At 36.0% G+C, this 25,725-nt stretch overlaps 1 protein-coding gene across 1 annotated transcript in view; it reads right to left on the bottom strand.

Annotated features, from left to right (window-relative positions):
* The window catches only part of grin2cb (glutamate receptor, ionotropic, N-methyl D-aspartate 2Cb), a 44,884-nt gene that overhangs the window by 4,331 nt on the left and 14,828 nt on the right, over window positions 1-25,725 (bottom strand). Inside the window, exons 4-8 of the mRNA XM_073828347.1 lie at window positions 15,546-15,757; window positions 6,312-6,480; window positions 2,733-2,886; window positions 2,261-2,386; window positions 1,150-1,379 (exon numbers count right to left, since the gene is read on the bottom strand). Of these exons, the coding sequence (XP_073684448.1) occupies window positions 1,150-1,379; window positions 2,261-2,386; window positions 2,733-2,886; window positions 6,312-6,480; window positions 15,546-15,757 (891 nt within the window). The remainder of the gene's footprint in view (window positions 1-1,149; window positions 1,380-2,260; window positions 2,387-2,732; window positions 2,887-6,311; window positions 6,481-15,545; window positions 15,758-25,725) is intronic.

Raw genomic sequence — 25,725 nt, 5'->3', positions numbered from 1 at the left:
TAAGTAAAGATCATGTTCCATGAAGATATTTTGTGAATTTCCTACAGCAAATATATCAAAACTTAATTTTTGTTTAGTAATATGCATTGCTCAGAACTTCATTTGGACAACTTTAAAGGCAATTTTCTCATATTCCAGATTTTCAAATAGTTGTACGTCGGCCAAATATTGTCCTATTCTAACAAGTCATACATCAGTGAAAAGCTTATTTATTCACGGATGATGAATAATGATGAAGTAATTAGTTCTGAGTGACTATATTAATACTGCAAAGATCCTGTTCATTTCTTCTTTGTGTCATTTTATGAATTTCTTACACTTGTAGACACTTAAGTGTCTCTGACACTTAACAGGGTTGCCTGGTTTTCATAATAAAACCCACTGAATTGCATTTTTTGGTGTGGTTCTCCTGGTAAAATTCACATTTCAGGGGATAAATATCAAATTTGTGTGGTCACCTCAATATGCGGCAACAGTGTTAAAGTAGCCCAATACAGAGGGAAAACCGCAGACTTGGCAACACTCCTTATAGTGTTTTCTAATGAAAAACAATGAACAAAAATATTAGTGATCCTGAAATTATTTTTGAGACATGAGTGACAGGGCACTTTAAAAGGTGTCAATTTACTGAGCTTTTATTTTGATGCAAAATTTTCTTCATTTTTTGACAAAAACAAACTGCTTGACTTATTAACAAATTAAACATTGCCTAGCCCCTGAATAAAACGTTGACAGATCGATACAAAATGACACAGACTATTTTAACGATGTCCTTACCACCTTTAAGGGGCTTGAACATAGTAGTTGTCTATGCAGGGTCAGAAAGCTCTTGGATTTCATCAAAAATAACCTTAATTTGTTTTTTGAAGATAAAGGTCTTACGAGTTTGGAACAAAATGAGGGTGAGTAATTAATGACAGAAAACTTCATTTCTGGGTGAACTATCTCTTTAAGGTTAGGTTTCATTTTAAAATCTTGTTGGATTTTTAACATACCAAATATTAGTACTGGATGTGACAAAACCTTTCCTTTTAACTTTATTTTACACCTTTTTTGCCATATATGGTATTACACACAAAAAACACACCAAAAGGTATTCAAATACAGCATCACTGTCATGCAGCTCTTTTTCAATTACATAACACTTACCTTTTTGTCACTAAGTCCAGACACAGTGTCAATGTACTGCTCTTGGATCATGAAGGCAGCTAAATTAGCTGTGTAACTGGCGAGGAAGATCACAGCAAAAAAGGCCCAGACCAGGACCATAATTTTGCTGGTCGTGCCTTTGGGGTTTTCAATAGGAACAGAGTTGTTGAAGACGATTCCCCACAGGAGCCAGACAGACTTCCCAATGGTGAAAGTTGGACCCCCAGGGGCTATAAGAGAGATACATTCATACATACAATAATTTATATAAATATGATTACATTATATATGTGACCCTGGACCACAAAACCAGTCATAAGGGTCCATTTGTTTATACATAATTTGAAAGCTGAATAAGTAAGCTTTCCACTGATGTATGGTTTGTTAGGATAAGACAACTAGTAGAAAATCTGGATTTTGAGAGTGCAAAAAAATAAAAATACTAAGAAAATCGCCTTTAAAGTTGTCCAAATGAAGTTCTTAGCAATGCATATTACTAATAAAAAATTAAGATTTGATATATTTACGGTAGGAAATTTACAAAATATCCAAGCAATATCCTAATGATTTTTGGCATAAAAGAAAAATCTATAATTTTGACCCATACAGTGTATTTTTGGCTATTGCTACAAATATACTACTTCAGACTTGTTTTGTGGTCCAGGGTCACATATAATCAAAAGTTTGGGGTCTGTAAGAACGATTATAAGAAATGTTTCTTGAGCACCAAATCAGCATATTAGAATGATTTATATAATACACATCTGTACGTCCTCTATAACAGATGTTCTGTCTCTTTGGATTGAATTAGTCACAGATCAGTCCACATGGGCAAACTTTCTTTTCTAGTTCCACCTTGACATCAGTTCTTAATGTGGTCCTTGTGTCTCACACACAGCCACAGAAAAGCCAAGCAATCAATCAAAGTCAAATTAGCAAAGCGACAAACGTTAATTAAACCTCCGAAAAATGACCTTTTACACTAGGAGACAAGTACACACCCTGTCAGCTCGGTTTATGTGGATTGATTAGGCTGCTTCCACAACTATTCTTCCTCTCCTAGAGCTTTGTGTCTGATGGAACGAATACTGTTTGAAAAACCAAGGCTGACCTTTGGCACTGACAAGGCTCCGGTTGTAGCCAACAGGGCTGAAGTATTCAAACACGAACACGGTGACTGCCACAACAGTCAGGCACATTACGAACATCATAACCCACACGGCTGGACTGTAAGGCTCTGCAAAGAGAAAGCGAAAGACACGTTTCAGTTCACAGAAGTCCTTGTAAATATATAAAAATTATCTAACTAACTAAGATTCGGTACACAACTTGTTTTTGTTTGTTATGTAAATGCTGTGCAGTTAGTATAATAATTAATGAACAAATTAGCACAGTCAAAATGGCTTTCGTTTGTGTGCAGTTTGTGATTCAGTAAAAATTTTTTCCCTGTCTAGGATTTAATTAAAAATTTGAATCTAATCAAAACCACCATTGGTAGGAAATATTTAAGACTGCCTGTGAGCATCTTTCATAGTCTATGTGAGGGAGGCCTTGGAAATAGATGGCTAATGATGACTTCTCACCCAGGAAGGCAGAAGGTGAGACTGTTCCGTTGCTTCTGGCCACCATAACACTAATCCCAGTCTCCACAAACGGCACTGAAAAGTCAACAATTTCTGAGCGCTCCTCATTGATGGTAAGAGAGCCAATTGCCATATCTGCACGCTTGTAGAAGACCTTGAACAAGGAGAAAGTGAATGAAAACTTCAGCCAGTCATTTGTGGCAAATACGAAATTCCAAATAATGAAGGCCCCTGTGAACCATAAAACGGGATCCTTCCACAGATGGTGATTTCATGCATAAGAGGGTGAATACGCATACTATATATTCATACATAATACTTATTTGACATACTGCTTGTCGCATACTATATTGTAGACATATTTGGTTTTATAGAATGTCTCCATGCAGCATTAAAACCAGGTAAAAACAATGTACTGTACGTTAGCCAATTTGGAGTAAGTACAGTAGAAAAATCGAAAGTTTGGGGTCAGTTTGTTTCTTTGTGTTTTTAAAGGAACACTCCACTTTTTTTGGAAACAGGCTCATTCTCCAACTCCCCCCGAGTTAATAAGTTGAGTTTTACCGTTTTGAAATCCATTCAGCCGTTCTCCTGTTCTGGCGATATCACTTTTAGCATAGCTTAGCATAGATCATTGAATCCTATTAGACCAATAGCATCACGTTCAAAAATGACCAACGAGTTTCCATATTTGTCCTATTTAAAACTTGACTCTTCTGTGGTTATATCGTGTACTAAGACCGGTGGAAATGCAAAGCTTCAATTTTCTAGGCTGATAAGATTAGGAACTACTTCCATTCCGGCGTAATAGTCAAGGAAGTTTGCTGCCGTAACATGGCAGAAGCAGGAGCAGTAATACCACGCAGCACATGTGCAAATGCTAAACTAGCTGGGAACTCATTTCTGATAATACTCCGCCTGCTTCGGCCATATTACAGCAGCAAACTTCCTTGACTATTACGCCGGAATGGAAGTGTAGTTCCTAATCTTATCAGCCTAGAAACTCGCAGCTTTGCATTTCCACCGGTCTTAGTACATGATATAACTACAGAAGAGTCAAGTTTTAAATACAACAAATATGGAAACTCGTTGGTCATTTTTGAACGTGATGCTACTGGTTTAATAGGATTCAATGATCTATGCTAAGCTATGCTAAAAGTGATATCGCCAGAACAGGAGAACGGCTGAATGGATTTCAAAACGGTAAAAATCAACTTATTAACTCGGGGGGAGTTGGAGAATGAGCCTATTTCCAAAAAAAGTGGAGTGTTCCTTTAAGTAATAATTTTAGTCAGCACAGATGCAACTATAGAAGCCTGTTTCTGCCACTGAATAAAAAATAAAAAGGTAATTGCGTCTCAAAATTCAGATATTTTTTCTCGCACTTGCAAGTTTACATCTCGCAATTCAAACATTTTTTCTCAGAATTGCATGATACAAACTTACAATTCTGACTTTTTTTCTCAGAATTGAGATATAAACTTGCAATTCTGAGAAATGAAGCATTTGTAGCATTTTTGACTTGTTTCTTAGAATTGTGTGACATAAACTCATAATTGCGAGTTATAAAGTCAGAATTGTGAGACATAAACTCACAATTCTGAGAAATAAGCTCAAAATTCAGACTTTTTTTCTCGCAAATGCTAGTTTATATCTTGCAATTCTGACTTTATAAAATTCAATTGCGAGGTATTAAGTCAGAATTGTGAGATATAAACTCGCAATTCTAAGAAGGTATGTCTTTTTTCCCTCAGAATTGCAAGTTTATAACTTGAAATTCCGAGCTCTGAGAAAAAAGTCCAAATTGTGACTTTATATCTTACAATTCTGACTTTATAATGAGTTTGTCACACAATTCTGAGAAAAAGTCAGAATTGCTAGATAAAAACGCAATTGTGGGTTTATAGGCAATTCTGAGAAAAATAGTCAGAATTGTGACTTTATATCATGCAATTCTAAGGAAAAAAGTAAGAACTGGAAGTTTATATCTCACAATTGTGAGAAAGACTTTTTTTTCTCAGAATTGCATGCTAAAAACTCGCAATTCTTTTTTTTCTCAGAATTGAGATATAAACTTGCAATTCTGAGAACGTATCAGTCTTTTTTCCCTCAGAATTGCAAGTTTGTTACTTGAAATTGCGAGCTTGTATCTCACAATTCTGAGAAAAAGTCAGAATAGTGAGATAAAAATGCAATTGTAACTTTAAATGAGGCAAATTCGGAGAAAAAAAAAAGTCAAAATTGTGACCTTATATCTCGCAATTCTGACTCTATAACTCGCAACTGCGAGTTTATATCACATAATTCTGAGGAAAAAAGTAAGAACTGCAAGTTTATATCTCGCAATTCTGAGAAAAAAGGCAGAATTGTGACTATATATCTCGCAATTCTGACTCTATAACTTGCAAACAAATCTGAATTGTGAGAACATGTTGGAATATTTATTTATTTTTTGTTCCAAACTAATAAGACCTTTGTCCATCTTTGGAACACAAATCAAAGATATATGGATTTGGAACAACATGAGAGTGAGGATTTAATGACAGAATTTTCATTTTGGTTGAACTATCGCTTTAATAAGATTACTTGAGCACCAAATCAACATATCAAAACTATTTTATTAGAAGAATCATGTGACACTGAAATCTGGAGTAATTGTAGTGTAACTGCAGTGTATAATACATATATATATATATATATATAAAATGTATACTGGCTCATAACAGTGAAGAGGATATCTGCATTATACGGGTGTCTTGTACATCAATATCAGCCATGTCAATATCCACTATAAACGTGACAAACTACTAAATGTTTTTTTGTGGATATCACAATTAAGACTGTTGCTTGCTATTATAGCCACTAGTTTCCAGATTCCAATTTCTTCAAGGAATAGAAATGGACACGAACCACTAGCCCCGTCATCACACAACTTGTAACATCGCAAATCAGTGTTGACAGATTTGTTTTGCCGTCGCCCGCAATCAGCCTCATGAACGAAAATTCCTTACATCACACTCACGTCAGTCCGGAATTACTATCTAGCTATTATATAATCATTATTTATCTCATTTAATGATCTATTTCTCTCGCGGCGTGAAAAGCATTTAAGCCTTGTATGCGGAGCGAGGGGTTTGCTATCTACTCATCAGCGTGTGAGCAGATGCAGGTGATGAGAACCGATGAAGTGATCAGCAGCTGTGGAAGACACTTAACCACCGGATTAAGTGACACTACACGCAGCAGGAGGTCACAGGATGAAATGTGTCAAGATCGCATTTTAAAGCCAGTTATGCTCTATGAATGCCCTTAACAACTGTTAGCTGCAATAATTGGAGGGTTCAGGAGATCTGTTAAATACGCAAAGAAAACAGGGTGTGAGTAATGCTAGGAAAAGCGCGTTGACACTGTCATAGGAAGCCGATTTATTTTTCGTATCACGCTGTAAACTGTTTTATTTTTGTATTCTCAGATGTTAATTTAGCTCATTTCCCATGAGCTCTGAACTGTTGACATGTTTGAAGTGTGAGTGCGTTTATGTGAGAAAAAGTGAGAGAGAGAAAATGTGCCATTTCATACCTCTCCAATCATCCCGTTCCAGATGCCACGGACCATCTTGCCATGCTTCCCGTTGGTGACCAGATAAAGGTCGTATGAAAACTTGATGGTGCGTGAGAGCTTCTTCAGGATGTCTATGCAGAAACCTTTGCAGCAGAGTTTGGTGTAAGGCTCAGTGTGACCTGTTATACTGCACATAAAAAAAGGGGGAAAAAAATTAATTGCTGCAGGCATTCTGAAACCAAATTATAGCTTTATATTAGAAATTGTCTCAAAATTGCACACAAGTCATATGGACCACCTTTATGTTACTACTAAGCTTGAACTTTTCATGTTTTCATGTCCATGTTCCTTGCAGCCTTGTTCTTTGTTTTAGGTGACTGTTCCTTTAATCCAATCAGGAACCATGGTTTAAAAGGTTAAGTCTCACATGCTTTCATTGAACATTTGGTGAAGAGGATCAAAGCGTATGGTTCTAGGGCAAAACATATGGTGTGACACACATCTGAAAGAAACATTACTGACAGAAAGGATAATTAATTATAACTGGAATAATATAGATGTGAATACGGAAAGAGGAAAGTATCTGTGCTGCCATAAGAGGATACAAAGAACATCACATGACTTCAAATAAAATGCAAAATGTATCTATAGTACTGTACATCTGAGGACTTATCTCTTACTGACCTGAGAAGAACAGTAAATAGTCTATACAAATAAGTTTACTCATATCCTTAAGCACATACTTATGCAAGCTTATTTCCATTATTGAATACAAAATAAAAAAAGGCAATTGTGACTATGTAACAATTTAGAATTTTTACTTGCAGAACTGTGAGATATAAACTCAGATATATATATTAGATCATATATTGCAATACTGGACTGAGTACAAAATTGAGAGATATAAACTCAGAATTGCGAGAAAAAATTTGTGAAATATAAAAAGAATTGTGTTAAGGCTGAGAAAAAAGTCTGAATTATGAAATATAACTTATAGATATAGATCAAAAAGGTAAGTTGCGACTTTTTATTTTACAATTCAGACTTTCCTTACACTTCTTAGTTTATGTCTCACAATTCAGTATTTTTCCCTTTTAGAACTGAGATAAAAACTCTGAATCATGAGTTCATATCTCGCAATACTAAGTTGAGTACAAAATTGAGAGATATAAACTCAAAATTGTGAGAAAAGGTCTGAATTGTGATATAAATTTTGAATATTAAAAAAGGAATTCTAGGATATAAACTCAAAACTGCAAGAATATTATAAATATATATATATATAAATAGAATTGTAAGATACAACTCAAAATTTGCAAGAAAAAATTTTTTTAATTTACTTGAGATACAAATTAAAAAGTTAATTGTGACTTTTCATCTCACAATTAAGACTTTTTCTCATAATTCTTAGCTCACAATTTACACAAGTTTTTCCTTTGATATATAAACTCAGAATTGCAAGTTCATGTCTTGCAGTTTATACGTTGCAATTCTGAGTTGAGTACAAAACTGAGATAAACTGCGAGTTTTATTTTGCAGTTCTGAGTTAATATCTCACAATTCTGAGCTGAGTAAAAAATTGTGAGATTTAAACTCAGAATTGCAAGATAAATTGTGAGTTTTATCTTGCAATTCTTAGTTCATAACTCAGAAATGTGAGAAAAAAAGTTTGAATTATGAGATATAAACTCAGAATATTAAAGAAAGGAATTGTTTGATTGCGTCATCTCACAATTCAGACTTTTTCCTCACAAGCTCTTAGTTTATATCTCTCAATTCAGCATTTTTCCCTTTCAGAACTGAGATAAAAACTCATGAGTTCATATCTCGCAATACTAAGTTGAGTACAAAATTGAGAGATATAAACTCAGATTCGCGAGAAAAAGTCTGAATTGCGATATAAATTTTGAATATTAAAAAAGGAATTATGAGATTTAAACTCAGAGCTGCAAAAATTAATTGCGAGATATAAATAGAATTGTATTAAGGCTGAGGCTAAGAAAAAAGGTCTGAGTTGTAATATACAACTCAAAATTTGCAAGAAAATATGTCAGAATTTACTTGAGATATAAATTAAAAAGTTAATTGTGACTTTTTTCTCATAGTTCTTAGCTCTCAATTTTTCCTTACAGAAATTTGACATATAAACTTACAATTGCAAGAATGTTCATGTCTTGCGGTTTTGAGTTTATACGTTGCAATTTGAGTTGAGTACAAAACTGAGATAAACTCAGAATTGCAAGATAAACACTGAGGTTTATGTTGTAATTCTTAGTTTATATCTCAGAATTGTGAGATATGAACTCAGAATATTAAAAAAAGGAATTCCATGATTGCGTTATCTCACAATTGAGACTTTTGACTCATAATTCTTAGTTTATATCTCACAATTCAGAATTTTTCCTCACAGAACTTTGAGATATAAACTCAGAATTGCAAGTTCATATCTTGTAGTTTTGAGTTTATACGTCACAATTCTGAGTTAAGTACAAATTTATGACATATCAACTGTGAGTTTTATCTTGCAATTCTTAGTTTATATCTCAGAACTGTGAGAAAAACGTCTGATTTGTAAGATATAAACTCTGAATATTGAAAAAAGAAATTGCGAGATACAAACTCAAACTGTGAGAAAAAAAGAATTGCAAGATATAAACAGAATTGTGTTAATGTCTTGCTATTTTGTTTTTATATCTCAGAATTCTGCGATATAAATGCAGAATTCCAACAAAAAAACATTCTGAGTTCATATCTTCCAATTCTGAGTAAATCTCTTTAAAAAAAAGTCTCAATTGTAAGACAAAAAAAATCACAATTGCAATTAATTCTTATGGCATAAATAAGCTTCCATGCATAACAGTAGATATACACAGACTCAAAAGCAAATAAACAACAGCTCTCCTCCACAAACCGCTGTAATTGAAAAACCTGTAGCCCAGAATCTATAAAAGCGGTGTCTTGGTTGTGAGCATTCACAATAAAATGCTTGAAACAAAGCGATGGCCTCCATTAACCGTTAGATGCTGGAGGCACTCAGCAGAGAAACTCTCAGAGCAATAATGATACATCACCTCTAACCTCCCCCAGACCTCCAGTGTAATGAGCTGTACGGGGAGTGGACTTGGGCGGAGGGCCGGCAATGCAGGGTGTGCGGCACTGGCAGCAACCATAACAAAGAAAGACAAATGAAGTGTTTGGAAAGATGAGAGTCTCCCTCTGCAAGCGGTCTGGACGTAACATAAACAAGCCTGTCTCTGTTCTAGTCTGTCTCACCACCTGCAAACGGCGCTGGCGCTTTGGGTTAAGTGGGCTGTGAATTGAAGATGAGCTGTTTAATCAGTCAAACACATACACGGGCATGAAGCACAAGGGACAGAGATGAAGAGAAAGTCGGTGTCAAAGAGCAGCAGTCTGTTTCCTGGCATAATGGACACAGGCACACAAACACACTGGGTGCCTAGGGAGTGCCAATCAATTATTTCTCCTTTAAACAAAGTTAATTACAGTACATTGAGTAATATGGATCTCTGTTATCATTGGCGTACAGTCAGTTATTGTGAAACCATCGCAGCTGGATGAGACATTGGCATGACCTATCTATTGCAGAAATGGGTGTAGCACATCGATCCGGTTGAAGTGGACTAATGCATTTCATATCCAAACACAGCTTCACATTAGTGCCACAGTCTACTGACCTTGATATACGTGGCATCAAAAATGGCAGTGACTGTAGTGGATGCTCTGACTTTAGTATATACAGTCAAACCAAAATTTATTCAGACACCTTCTACATTTCTCACATTATCAGTTTATTCGCTATAGTTTAGAAAATTATCATAAATATGACAAGAACTCAGAGTTAAACTGTCAGAACAAATTCATCTTGATAATGTCAGAAAAATTTGATAGAAAGGTATGTAATGGATTACAATCACCCAAAAATTCAGACAACTGTTAGTTTGACAATATTTGCACGACTATCAATGTTTGGTGACCAATTACAAAGCAATGCTTAATTTTGTTCAGTCTGTGGTGTAAAAAGGTCACATTAGCAATTAAAGAAGAAACACTTAAGCAAAACATGGTCAGGATCCATGGATCCAGGATCTGAATAATTTTCGGTCCCAATTTTTTTTTTTTTATCAGTTTTACTGGTAGTTTACTGTATGAAGAATTTTTGGGTATAATATGAGTTTACTGTATTTTGCTATCCTCACTTACATAAATGAACTATAGTGTCCTGCACCCACTACTAAAAGATATAAAAATTATATCTGGTGTCTGAATCATTTTTTTTTTTTGACTGTACATTATAAAAAAGTATCAATTTTACTGGTAGTATGTTTTTAGTGGCATTTTTAGTGTTATAATTTTAGTGGTAGTCACTGTATGACGAATTTTTGGGTATAATATGTCACAGTTTATTTTTTCCTTTATTTTGCTATCCTCACTTACATATTTTGAAAATAAAGTCAAAATTATGAGAATAAAGTCGTAATATTTCAAGAATATAGTCAAAATTACGAGAATAAAGTCAAAGTATTTTGAGAATAAAGTCGAAATATATTAAGAGAATAAAGTCGTAATGTTTCAAGAAAAAAATTAAAAATCTGCCGTGACAGATCGCTGTATTCACTTCAGTTTAGGCGGCATGTGAGCCATCTTTCCGATTACAACAATAAGACATTCGTTTCACTAAATTAGGCTATGCCTTTTTCCCATGCCTTCATTTTTCTATCTTGCTGTCAACTTAAAATAAAAAGGAAAAACACATTTATTATTTGTATTTCGTGATAAAATTGATAGAATTTGAAAGCTGATTTGTTCTATATTAAAAGCAACAAAGCACAAATAATGAATGGAAGACATTAAATATTATGTCCAATCATTTACTATAATACCATAAATAAAACAGCTTGTGAATATTCACTTAATGTTATATACCTCGAAAAAGACAACAATACTGTATAACGTATGTTATATATATAACAAGCCCAATTCAACTTATAGAACTTTTGAAAAATTTGTTTAAAATTGAGGCTTCTTCAACCCGGTAAAATTACACAGCCAGTCGGATGCCACATTTTTATTCAAATAAAATCCAGAGGCCTGGCAACTTCTGGTGCTCTCAATTTCGGGCTTTTGCATGCAAAATATAGACTATACCCTCAAAATATTATAACTTTAATTTCTACAATTTAAATTCTCGAAACATTTTGACTTTATTCTTGAAACTTTTAAACTTTATTCTCATAATATTTTGACTTTACTCTCATAGTATTTCAACTTTATTCTTTTTATATTTTGACTTTATTCTCATAATATTTTGACTTTATTTTCCAATATTACGACTTTAATCTTACAATATTACTTTTTTTTTTACTTGGCACTAAAACTCTGTCATACCCTCAAGCCATCCTAGGTGTATATGGCTTTTTTCTTTCAGACCAATATAATTGGAGTTATATTTAAAATGTCCTGCCTCTTCCAAGCTTCATAATGGCAATGAATAACTTTTGAGATTTTGAAGTCCAATAAAGTGCATTCATCCATCATAAGAAAGTGGTCCACACAGCTCCAGGGGGTTTATAAAGCCCTTCTGAAGTGAATCAATACATTTGTGTAAGAAAAATATCTAGATTTAAAACTTCTTAAACCATTTCTCTAGCTAGGATGCACGTTTTTGGACTTCAAAATTTCAACAGCCATCCACTGCCATTATAAAGCTTGGAAGAGCCAGAACATTTTACATACAACTCTAATTGTATTCATCTCGAAGTAGAAAGTCATATACACTTAGGATGGCTTGAGGGTGAGTAAATCATGGGGTAATTTTTACTTTTGGATGAACTATCAGTTTAAATAGTTAAATTTTGTCTGTGTTTGTGCAGTTGAACTTGACTCCAAACTCTAAAGTTACTGAGATAAACTGTTTGTGGCAACAAATCCTGGTCTTCCCAACCATATTTTGGTATACTTTTACTTTTTGGCATAAATTTCTATGAATGACTAATTAACATATGTAAAACACATTTGTAGACAAGAATTGGGACTCATACAATAAGCTCATAAATTCAGTCACACATGAAATGCCTATTGTTGCCTCAGGTCCAATTAAAAGCAGTTGTCACACTTTCCAGAACTTCCTGAACACCAGTGCCAATTAGCATGAAGGTTTGTGATGGGCCCACAGCAGAACGTCACCATTATGGTTATTGATCATTGTTTCCCCCTCAGCCATCACACGCTCCCCAAGGGGTGATTACTCTGCTTTATGATTTATTTACACTCTCTCCCCTCAGCATGGAGCCATAATGAGCCTGTCATCTCTCTCTCTCTGGGCACGACACACTCCTCACTCACCATGTGTTACCTCCAGAGCTGCACAATTCACTGAACCTGCTTTCATTTACCTGAGGGAACCAACGACAAAACTTTTGGAATTACACTATTTTACCATTCACGTCTAGGAAATCCACCGACAGAGGAAAGCAAATTACTGTGATCAAGGAGTCACAGGTTTTAAATTGCAAGTTTATGCCTAGGGCAAGGAGGGTTGAGGGATTAATTGCTGGAATGAGCAAAACAATTCCTAATAATAGGTTCGGGGTCTTCAATCCAGTGAGCTTCTGTTTAAATCATTAAGCCCTCTGGTAAATGAAGATGAGACTTGCTGGCATTCACAAGCACACTAGTAGCCGAGTTTGGGAGCCTCCAAGGTGCTTAAGTTGGGTCTCATTTCCATTTTTAGAAACACTATAAAATCCTAGTGAGTGAGACTTTTTAACAGGCTTTAAGGTGAATTCTCATTAAGGCTGCTAAATAGGACTCAGTTATATATCAGGGGCATTTCCTTCAAGGAGGCAAGGGAGGCAGTGCCTCATCAGAAAATTGAATGAGAAAAAAATTGTATAATACAAAAATAAAACAACGCAAACATTACAAAACATGCATAAAGTGTATTAATCCGTTAAAACTGTCCAACAGCAATACCGGCAGGCAAAGTTAAAGCAGGAGTCCATGTCTCTCTCGCTTCCCTTGAGCCCATTGAGTTTTAACATTAACATACCAGGCAAAAGTCACGTGAGAGGAGACAATGCCTCCATTGCAATATGACTGGTTATGTTCGGCTGTGATTGGTTCAAGTGATAAATCCTGCCTCTTGTGTTTGTGCGCCTTTCGTGTTCGCAAATCAGTCTGAATGAACAATATAATGGCATTTATGGGAATACTGATAAAAAAGTAAGTAAACAACTTAAGACTTAAATAACAAGACGAAAATGGCATGAAAACAATCTGTGTTTTTACTGAGTAATCAGCTTGATGATTGAAAAATCAGTTTAAAATGACTGATGATTTGAAAAATTCAAAAATAGTTTACAAATAAAATATATTTTTTAAATTGTGACTGTTGAATTATTATTTTGAAATAAATGTAAAATGCTTAAAGGATTAGTTCACTTCCAAAACAAAAATGTACAGATTATTTACTTAGCCCCTTGTCATCCAAGATTTTCATGTCTTTCTGTCTTCAGTCGTAAAGAAATGATGTTTTTTGAGAAAAATATTTCAGGAATTTTCTCCGACTTCAACGGTGCCTGCAAGTTTGAACTTCCAAAATGCAGTTTAAAAGCAGCTTCACATGGCTCTAAACGATCCCAGCCGAGGAAGAAGGGTCTTATCTAGAAAAACGATTGGTTATCTTCTAAAGAAATTACAATTGATATACTCTTTAACCTCAAATGTTCATCTTGTCTAGCTCTGCGATGTGTATGCGTACTCTGTGCACTCTGGTTCAATACAGTTAGGGTATGTTGGAAAAACTCCTGATCTCATCTTCAAAATCATCCTACATCGTTGCAGAAGTACGGACTCAGTGTTCACAAAGTGAATGTGCAAAGAAGGTCAAACACCCTTTACAAAAAAGGTAAAACAGCAATGTAGGATGATTTTAAAGTTGGAGGAGAAAATGAGATATGAGTGTTTCAACCTACCCTAACTGTGTTGAACCAGATTACACAGAGTATGCATGGCAAAGCTACACAAGATGAGCATTTGAGGTTAAAAAGTATAAAAATGTGTATTTTTTTTTTTAGAAAATGACCTATTGTTTCACTAGATAAGATCCTTATTCTTTGGCTGGGATCAGTTAGAGCCCTTTGAAGCTGCACTGAAGCTGCATTTTGGAAGTTCAAACTCATGTGCACCATTGAAGTCCACTATATGGAGTTAATTCCTGAAATGTTTTCCTCAAAAATCATAATTTCTTTATTACTGAAGATAGAAAGGCATTAAAATCTTAGATGACAAGGCGTAAGTAAATTATCTGGAAATTTTTGTTCTGGAAGTGAACTAATCCTTTAAAAACTTGATGAGATTCAAACATGGCTTTAATAAAAAGAATACTGATTATATTGTTAATGTAAAAAATATTATATAGATTTTTTTTTTCTTTTCTGATAGTGTAAGTAATGTTATTTAACCAAGAATTTTTCATGGACAAATTACTCAAATGATCCTTTTACCTGAACTGACTCAATCCGATTATACCATTTCTCAAGCTTTGTCATCATTTTTGGAGCACAACTGTGTATGAACATAACCTGAATGAAGATTCTTCTTTTAGGTGAACTATGCCTTTAAATAATACTCCAGTAAAGTAATTAGCTGCATCTTGAACTTTCTACTATTTCACAGATGCAACACCCCAATAAAGTGTGTAAAAAGCTTGCTGGACTGTAACAAGTTGCATATGTTAAGTGACTCTCACAGCATATTGCTAAATGGGGATGTTTGCCAATTTTGTGTAGGCTTTAAGACTTTTCTTTTTAATTAGCAGACTCTGCTTTTTCTTGTTTTCCAGAAACAGCTGGCAAATATATAACATTGAATGTTAGACATTTTCACCTAAAACTTTCTCGGCTTCAGATGATCTTGTTTGTGTTTGTACGGTGACTCATTCTACAAAGTGAAAAGGTTGCTGTCGCTTATTTTATAATTATTAATGGGTACCTATTATCACTGTAGCTGGGACAATCCATCCAGTGGACACTCTTTATTGCTCCCCTTAATAAGAGACCATTCATTTTTAGGATCAATGCAATCAAATTAGTACGTTTGCATGTGCAGCAGAGAGAGGATGATCTAATGTGGGGCCTTTTAGATACTGGTCTCATAAACAAGCTCATTTGAGGAATATCTTTGTAAACCACCACAGATGTTGACCTTTTGAAGTCACTTTCACAGATGTACCTTTCAGTCCTGTTGGACTGCCGGCGACACGGCACAGTATTGCGCACACAAGTGCCTGTGGCAGGATCGACACTCTCCACGATGACAAAAGGCCTCTCCTCCAGCGTGGCCACAGTCAGGTGGCGGTTGTCAGACACAGGCTCAAGGAAGCTGCCGTAACGGGGCCATACAGGGTATCGCATCTGCAGTATGCCTCCCTCGTAGCTTCCTACCTGTGGAGGGTTTCAGAAGTGGTTTAAATGTGGATTAAACTTTAAGAACTGCAAACGAAGCAAAGGTGTTCTTCATTGACTTTTATTGTTTTTACACTGAGCTAATTATACTTTTTATCCCTTAAATCTAAAGCAAACTCTGCATTTTTAGTTTTCATTAACCCTGTAAAGCCTGAAATAAAATAATAGTCAGAAAACTACATCAGACTTATATGGAACTCCTACTTAAACACATTCAGAGGCCAAAAATATGCAATTTGGTGAAGTTCCTGCTATTTATATGGCCAAAAAGTAAGATGAAATTCTGAGATTATAATGTAAATCAATTAGATATTTATAACAATACAGCAGACTACTTGCAGCTTTCACAGAGGCTTTTGATATTTCAATACTCAGTATGATCAAAGCTCTGTAGTTTTTATTGTGGATTCATGTACATGTTTTATTTACCAAAAAAGTATAAACTATGCGGAAAATGCAGATGAAATCAGATTTCAGTCATAAAAATGGAATTTACTGTATAACGTGGAATGTCACAGAATTTACCAAATTATGAATAATAAATCATAAGAAGCTCAGTACACTTAAATCAATACGTGATATGGACTAGTGTCTGTGAATATTAAGACACAAAAATAAAATTTAAATATGAATCCTTTACTTCACAACACTACTGTTTTTACTGTATGTTTGAACAAATAAATGCAGCCTTGGTGAACATATAAGAGACTTCATCAAAAACATTAAAGAATTTAACCGACCCAAACTTTTGAATGGTATATATATATCTAATTTGAATTCTGCTGAAGGCATTTTCAGAATATGTGTGCTACCCAAATAATGACTAAAAGTAAGTCTTCGAGAACGGGCCAGGTGGTGCATTAGACCAGGCGCTCATCTCCTGTTTCCAAAATGCATCACAAACTGCTTGACAATTGCATTTACAACATAATTACCTATACAAACTTGTGTAACCAAGTTCTTCTGCGCAAAAGGCTGCACGACGTGCGTGTTGCCGTTAAATACACAGGGCATGGATTTCTGCGTGCATAGTCTTCCATTAAACTGCGTTGCTTTTAGAAGCGTCAATTCAGTTGTTGCATATAGTTTATTGTTTTATTTCGGGATTATGAAAGTGAATTATAACTCAAACTTGAGATTTTACTGGGGCACAGCAGATTCTCACTGGGGCACGTGCCCCAGTAAAAAGGGTCTAGCAACGCACGCACCTGCGGCTTCATAGCTGCATCCATGTTTGCACGTCTCATTTGATGTGGTAATTTCACAGAAGTTGAAGATTCGTTCTCGCCCCCTACAGTGCAATTTGACCAGGTATACGTCATCCGCGCTAAAATATCAAGGTGAAAGTCATCATATCTTACGTAGTTTAGACCCAGCTCCCAACCCAACTTTGAGAATAGATTAATGGCGATATTTTTTTCATCGCCCGATAAGAGTCTCACGTTAACGCAGCACGTTAACGCCGATAACAGCCCACCACTAATATATATATATATATATATATATATATATATATATATATATATAATTAAACCATTAAAATGGAATCCAGAAAATTAATGGACAACAGAACTTAGTAAAATAATAAAAATAAAACTGAATTCGAGAAAAAATTCATAGGGCTTTAAAAATAAAATAAAAAATTCTAATTAATTGATTGATTTGGTTACTATTTTTTAAATGCAACTATAAAAACAGAGTCTAGAAATGTTAAAATGAAAAAAAAAAAAAAAAGGAATCCTGAAAAATTTCAATAAAAAAAAAGGAATTTGGAAAAACATTGCACGGTTTCATAGGGCCTTGGGTTAAAACACACTTTTTGATAGGCAAAACCACACAAACATTCAAGCAAATGACAAGAGTGATAAAGGAAAATGTTCCCAAGTCCAGTTTATGGTGTCTTCCTCAGGGGTATGTTGTATTTTTCATTAACTGTTTAATACAACACATTATTCGTTTGTCGAACCATCAGTGTGATGTATAATCAAATATCCCAAAGCTTTCTTATGCTATTCTCTTTTATTGCTCTTATTTTTATTTTTATTTTTTTTTTTTGGATTTTTCCTCTGAACTTGGAATAAATTTGTAATAATGGTTAGAATTTATACTACTCCAGTAATGAAGGTGTTGCACAAAGCCGTAAATCTCCTAGGGCTCAGAGGCTCACGAGGAATCTACAGAGCTGTTTGTAGACTGTGGAAAAGCCCTATTATCCAGAGAGAGCTCAACCCACTGGTCCAGCTCAGCTTAAAAGAGACTATGGAGAGCCAGTTTCAGAGCTGCCTCTTCTAAAATTTCCCAAGAACCCATGCGTCACACCAAAATACCAAGAGAGGAGAAGTACAAATCTGCTGTCCGTCCCTGGGACCCTGTTTTACAGGTACATGAGAGAAGAACATACACTCCTAAAATCTAAAAGCTGCAGTCCATTAGCTGGTGGTGTACAAAAGTGTGACCCCAGCTGCTCTGTTTGAGCAAATAGTTTAGCATCTGTATTCCCAAACCATGTTTGCATCATATTTTGCGCAAAAGAGCTAAAAAAAAACACCACTGTTGCACATCCTTTCACTACAAAAGACAGGAAACCTCAGGAAAGTGTTGCACTAATTGTGCAGCAGCTGTTTGACAGCCCTTCCCAAATGCAGCGGAGGCTTTTCGGATTGGGAATTGTAATCCATGTTTGGTTATGGTATTAGCTGTGAGAGGAAGTGAGCGTGATAAGCCTCGGCAACAGGGATTTATTGAAGAATCATTCATAAACTTCAGCAGAACAAACAGATTCAATCTCCGGACTCCAGGTGTGAATATCATGACAGCCTGGTGGCACATCACATCTGATCATTAGCAATGACGACAAGAGCACTAAAGAACATTTTATTTGCACATTAAATGAGGGCTGTGTCGAGAAAACTGTTCTTTATATGTAAAGAATGAATCCAGACAAAGCCTGGCAGTTATTTCTGGCTGTTTTAGTGAGCAATTTCAGACCAGTGACTGAAATAGGCTGTGTAGTGAAAGTGAGAGGTATAGTAATTCAGCAGAATATAATGGCTGTAATAGCAGGGTATTCTATTCTTGTTCTAAGGCGCGAACCAGATTTCAGTTAGAGCAGATATCTGTTATTTGGAATAGCCTATTTCGTTTTACAGCTGCCTAGCATAGCTGGGGTGCTTCAGCAGAGATTTTCAAAAACCAATGTCTGCCCAAACATTAAACCAAGTCATCATGTACTTAAACTACAACAGCATTTTGTCTATTGCAGTGATTCTCAACTGGTGAAACGCAACTGAAAATGGATCACAGGTCTGTTCTACTTTTCAAATGAATCTTAGAGATCACGGCCAAAGTTCAAAGCTCAGTTCAAAGCTCAGTAACTTGCAAAATAGTATTAAGACTTGTATGGCTTAATATAATGTACATGATATCTCTTACTGAAATATGTAGTAGTAAACCCCTGAAATATTTACATTATTTGGGCTACTGGCGCTACCTGTTGCTATTTTTACCGCAACACAACTCAGAATACACAACTTGAGAAAAAAAAACTGATATGATGCCACATTGTGCGGCTTTTGGTAGTAATTTTCAGCCGAAGGGCAACAAGAGAAGTGATGCAAGTCTTCACTGCTTTCTTATTGATAAGAAGAGGAGAAAAGAATGGGAAGATGCCTGTGGACGAATAAAACATACTAAATACCTGCATTTTTGTTCTCTCCACTTTAGCCCTGATGCCTTTGAGGCTTTTAGTAGACCACAGCAGCACCAGAAATGGCAGAGACAAGAAAGGCTAGATGCCATCCTGGCAGGATTTAAAAATGTCTATGCTTGTCATGACTTGTTTCTCAGCGCTGAATTCACTTGATATCAGGGGTGTTTAGACTCCTTGTGGGGAAAATCAATGCTACGTCATTTGGTTTAACCAAATTTACACTTATATCCATTGTTACGTATAAGCTCTTTCAGTAGGTGGTAAAAATAGCAACAGGTAGCGCTAGTAGCTCACCGAGTGCAAACATTTTACGCTGCCGAAATAATGCCGCCCTCCCATAGTCCAAAATATGTGTAAAGCAATGTGGATTTGTTTAAATAATGTCAATTTAAATGGGTTTTTCTACTACATATTTCAGTTAGAGACATCATTTACATTGCCTTGCGAAAGTATTTAACCCCTTTATTTTTTTTCACATTTTGTTATGTTGCAGCCTTATGTTAAACTGCTTTAAATTACTTTTTTCAACTACATCAATCTACACTCTATACACCACAATGACAAAGCATAATAAAGACTTGTAACAACTTAACAGTTTCTGAGAAATAAAAAACTCAAATGATTCCATTGCATAACTGTTCATACTCTTTTCTGAGACACTTCAAGTGGAGTTAACCTGTGGCAATTTCATTTGAATGAGTATGGTTCGGAAAGGCACACACCTCTACATAAATGGTCTAACAGCTGAAAATGAACCAAGCCTCTAAGGTCAAAAGAACTGTTTGTAGAGCTCAGAGACAGGATTGCATCAAGCCACACATCTGAGAAAGAGTTAAGAAAAAATTCTGCTGCACTTAAGGTTCACAGAAGCATGTAGCCTCCATTATCCTTAATGGAAGAAGTTTGGAATCTAGTCTTCTATGTATCTAGTCTGTATGGTGGTGTGGATAAACTCAGTCCTCTCCTCAGTGAAGACACATGAAAACCAACTTGGAATTTGCAACAAGCACCTAAAGAACTCTCAGACTGTTATAAACAAGATTCTCTGGTCTGGTTAACCTCAATTCCAAGCATCATGTTTGGAGGAAACTAGGGACTGCTCATCACCTGCAGAGTACCATCCCAAAGGTAAAGTGTGCTGGTAGCAGCCTCATGCTGTGGGGCTGTTTTTCAGCACCTGAGACTGCAGAAGGGGAACAGCTCAACACATCAAAATATAGAAACAGCCTTAATGAAAACCCAGTCCAGAGCATCCACGAACCTCAAACTAGGCAGGAGGTTCATCTTCCAAAATGACAATAACCCTAAGCACACAACAAGAGTGGCTTATAGACAACTCTGTGAATGTCCTTGAGTGGCCCAGCCACAGCCTGGGCTTGAACTAGGGTTGTGTAATATATCGAACGATATTGTGAGGCGCGTTTAGTCAATGAAGCCGGTGCTTTGATTAGTCACGATTAGTAAATCGATTAGTAAATCTCTGACAAGCTACGCCATATCGAGCTTAATATCGCATTCGATATTTAGCGCGATATGGCGTAGCTTGTCAGAGATTTACGTCTCTGTGTATCAATTGCCGCTCCAGCGGAACCTGAGCGGAACGCACGTGATGGAGATTTACTACTAATCAAAGCACCGGCTTCATTGAATAAACGCGCCTCACAATATCGTTCGATATATTGCACAGCCCTAGCTTGAACCCAATCAAATATTTCTGGAGAAACCTGAAAATGCCCATCCAAGCTGACAGAACTTGAGAGATGAAGAGGTGAGGAAAAGAATCCAGATAACTGCCAAATGCAGATGTGCAAATTTATCGCATCATACCCAAAAAGACTTGAGGCTGTAAAGGTGCTTCAATTAATTACTAAGTTGAATACTTATGCAATGTATTTATTTCAGTGTTTTATTTTTAATAAATGTGCAAAGTTGTCACAAATCTGTTTTGTGCGTTGTCACTATGGTGTATGGAGTGTAGATTAGCATTCCAACGTTCCACCTACAAAACGTTTTGCATTGAGTTAGGTTTGAAAAACAACATTCAAAAGAACTGTGAAAAGAACTTCGATCATGTTCTTTCCTCGATATGATATTTTTGCAAATCGCCAACTCTTAATGGGAAGTAAAAAACAATATTCAATGCAAATAAAAATTTCAACTACCCAAAAGTACCTTATTTATTTTTAATACAAGTAGAAATAGCATTACAATATTTCCCATATGCTTGTTTGTTGATGTCAAAGGAAGAGCAACCCATCAAGCCCTACATATTTGTCAGAAGCAAGGCAAATTAGGCAGAATTTCCAAAGATGGCACTGTTTTTGTTTACTTGCGGACAACAAATAAGCTTCATACTGTTTTGGGTTGCCACTTGATGTCCAAGGCAAAGTAACTGGGTCCTTCAGCAAAACCAAGCCTCCTACATTTCCTTCCAAATCATGCTCTAATTACACAGATGTACGAGGTCATTTTTAAAACCAGTGTTTTCCACAGACTGATCTGCGTCATTTGGGCTTTTGTCTGTCTTGGAGAATCTATCAAGGTACCAGCAGAGAAACACAGTCTCGGTGCTGTCAGTACGCCTGTACTTTAAAATAGGGAAGCAATGATTCATCTCGCTAATGACTTCAGCACACAACATGAGCAGGGTGTGCACAGCATAGGAAAGTGAGGCGGTGCAGAGAGTGTCAATGGGAGCGTGAGAGGGGCTACAGAGCAAGGTGACCAGATATAGATAAACTGTTATGTCACACAGAGGGGGGCCAGGTGAGCCGTGAAGGCCAGAGGAGGGAGTTAAAACTGAAGACTGAATTGAAAAGAAATCTATCAAATCTCTTTTGCAGCTCCTTCACATGTAACTCTACTTGTTAACAGGAGTACGAATTACTCTCACTAATTGCGCAGTTTATTTGCACACACCGTCTGCATTGTTTTAATGCTTAATTTACTAAAGGAATTATGCAAATTAGCAAACACACCTGCAAAATCTGTGCTAAACGGTATTTGTATAACACACTAAATAGAGCAGACTCTGCTGGAACTGCACAGTACCGCTCCACCACTGTGATCCAGACATCTGATTCGGCTCTTTAAAAGAGCAAAATTCACTTGTCGACAACGTGGCTGGATGCATGCCCAGTTACAACAGTTTTCATTTGATCGTCATTTGATGAATTACTGCTGTCATGATTAATAGAAAATGTAGTCAAACATCTCTTTTCAATTAAATTCCCACATATGTCTGCTAACAGTGCAATGTTAATTCTGCTGTGCAAAAAGCGATGAATTTTGTGAATAAGACAATGTGTAATGAGTCTAATAATTTACATAGAAAGGAGGCTTTTATGTAAATGAAAGCTGAAAAGAATGACAGCTAGCTCATTTAAATATTTAATTTAAATTGCACCACATTCAGTAGCTGGTTAAACTAGATTGCTGAAATGCCACATACAATATAATAGTGGTGCAAAAGTAAATCCAGCCTGTGAAATTTACAGACAAACAAGGTTATTTTCAAAATGAGGTTACAAAAGAATTTGACCCAGTAATATTTATTTCAGTCTTAGATGACAACACACACATCTAATATCCGAATCCTCTAATCCATCTAGAGGATGGTGTGATGACCGGATGTAAATTTGGATGTCAGTTTGATCTCTATTTATTCCCCTAATCTCTTTTTGTAGTCAGGTGGTGTTCACACATTGCCAGACGGCCTACACATGTCCCTATCACAGAGGCCAAAATGCTGGAGGGCTGGCCATGTGAGGAAGAAAGGACTGTTTCAGAGAGCCAAGTGTAATTGCATCATGACCTGGTGTGGATGGTAATAAATCTCTAGCGTTGGAGAAGCCTGTGAAGCTGGCTTTATGATGCTTGTCGTATTAATGGGAAAATCTGTGATCAATAAAAGCTAAAAGTTATTGAAATGGTCCAACATATCAGAAAAAGCTGTCAATATCTTATAATAAAAGGCAAGGAGAATTAGAGCGACAATATTTTTGAAACTAGTCTCTGGAGGCTGCATTTATTTGATACACTAAAAATACACTAATAAGAGCAATATTGTGAAATATTATTAAAAATAACTGTTTTCTATTTTGATATATTTTAAAATGTAATTATTTCTGTGATTGCAAAGCTGAATTTTCAGCATCAAGAAACTCAAGAAACATTTCTTATTATTATCAGTGTTGAAATTGCTTAATCTTTTTGTGAAAACTGTGATACACTACCATTCAAAAGATTCTAATCAATAAATGCTGTTCTTTTGAAATTTCTATTCAAAGAATCCTGATCCTATTTTCACAAACATATTAAAGGATTAGTTCACCTAAAAATTAAAATTCTGTCATTAATTACTCACCCTCATGTCGTTCCAAACCCATAAGACCTTTGTTCATCTTTGGAACACAAATTAAGATATTTTTGATGAAGTCTGAGAACTTTCTGACTCTGTATAGACAGCAATGCAACTGACATGTTCAAGGCCCAGAAAGTGAGTTAAAGGGTTAGTTCACCCAAAATGAAAATTAGCCCATTATTTACTCACCCTGAAAGCATTCTAGGTATATATGACTTCCTTCTTTCAGATGAATCCAAGGTCTGAATAAATGTGAATAAAGGTCTCCTGTAGTGAATTGATGCATTTTTGTAAGAAAAATATCCATATTTAAAATGTAATAATTACTTTTCTCTAGCTTACACTAACTGTTGCACAAGGAAGCCATCCAGGGCGGATGCGTATGTGCCTTTGAGTCTCATGAAAGGTTTGTTTACAGGAGCAGGGGCAAGGACAACCCAGTGTTCTCTTGGTTTACCGAAATCCTCCATTATTTTTTCTTTACAAATCCTCAGTTTGTCCTGTAATTTGTGAATATTTTTTTGTTTACTTCTCTCCACTGCGTGTTCGTGTTCATAACTTCTGAGCGGCACAAGCACAACACCAATGTCCCACATCATCCGCCCATGGCGGCTTCCATGTACAACTGCATAAGCGTAAACTAGATTAAGTTATTATTGCATTTTAAATATAAATATTATTCTTACAAAAACACATCGATTCGCTACAGGAGACCTTTATTCACCGCCCGGAGCCATGTGAGGCAATTTTAATCATGAATGGATGCGCTTTATTGGACTGTTGACAAGAAACATTGCCATAATAGAGCTTGGAAGTGCCAGGATCATTTTTTATATAACTCCGATTACACTCTTAAAAATAAAGGTGCTTTAAAAGGTTCTTCAGACCGATGCCATAGAACAGTGGTTCTCAACAGGGGGCCGGAGAGATCAGAAGGGGGGCGCAAATTGTTTTCCAGAAAAAACAGACAAGGCATTATTTGGGTACTGGGTGTATTTTATTGCATTTCACGTTTCATGTACAGTAGAACAGATATTCTAAACCGGTGGGCCTCCAGGGTGCTGCGAGATAGCTTAAAATTCATTTAAATATTATCTTAAAATTGTTTAATTTCATTATTAATGTTTTAAATGAAAATGATCAAAGCACGGTCTCTCTCGTGTTCTGTGATTGATTGCTTTGGACTCGACGCAGCAAGTTTCTACGCACTGTTAAATACAGACTGAACGGCAGCACAAAACTTTCAACCGCTGCACAAAACTTCATTTTAGAGACCTGCAAGGGACATATTTTTTAGTCCCGCTCCCGCAAGTTTCTGTCCCGCAGAAATATCGTCCCGCTCCTAATGTAATATATGTTATTTCGTCCTGCTCCCGCCCGCGACATTCATGCTTTGTCCCACTTCCACCCGCAAAAGTAACCTATACCCCCCCAGGGAGTGCAGGCCATTACTTCATCTCTTCGCTGCATGAAACAAACCGTCGCGCTAATGTAGAGTTAAAGATGATCAGAGTTATAGTAACAAACTTGCGCGTGCCTAATGTATGACACTCTGGTATATCAGAGTCGTACATTAGGCATGCATAAGTCCGCTATTGATTCACAAACTATTCATGCTTTCGGGGCTCTGATCCATAGATCCACATTTTTGCGTGAAATTTCAAAATATTTGTATAGTTGTCAAAATTAATGTCCTGTGAGTGTTTTATAATAGATGTTCACCCATAGAGGAGGATCTTCTGAGTGTCAGTGGGGTTTATGCACATATGAGCACCAGCATCAACAGACTTAAAATATATTTGCTGTATTTTTCATTTGTATGTATGTTTTGTAATGGATACAAACAGTAGATATTCAGTCAGTCCAGTTTAAATG

This window comes from Garra rufa, chromosome 22 (genome assembly GCF_049309525.1).
Source record: "Garra rufa chromosome 22, GarRuf1.0, whole genome shotgun sequence".
Taxonomy (NCBI): domain Eukaryota; kingdom Metazoa; phylum Chordata; class Actinopteri; order Cypriniformes; family Cyprinidae; genus Garra; species Garra rufa.
Note: the sequence above shows the minus strand (reverse complement) of the source record. Positions and strands in the feature narration are given on the sequence as shown.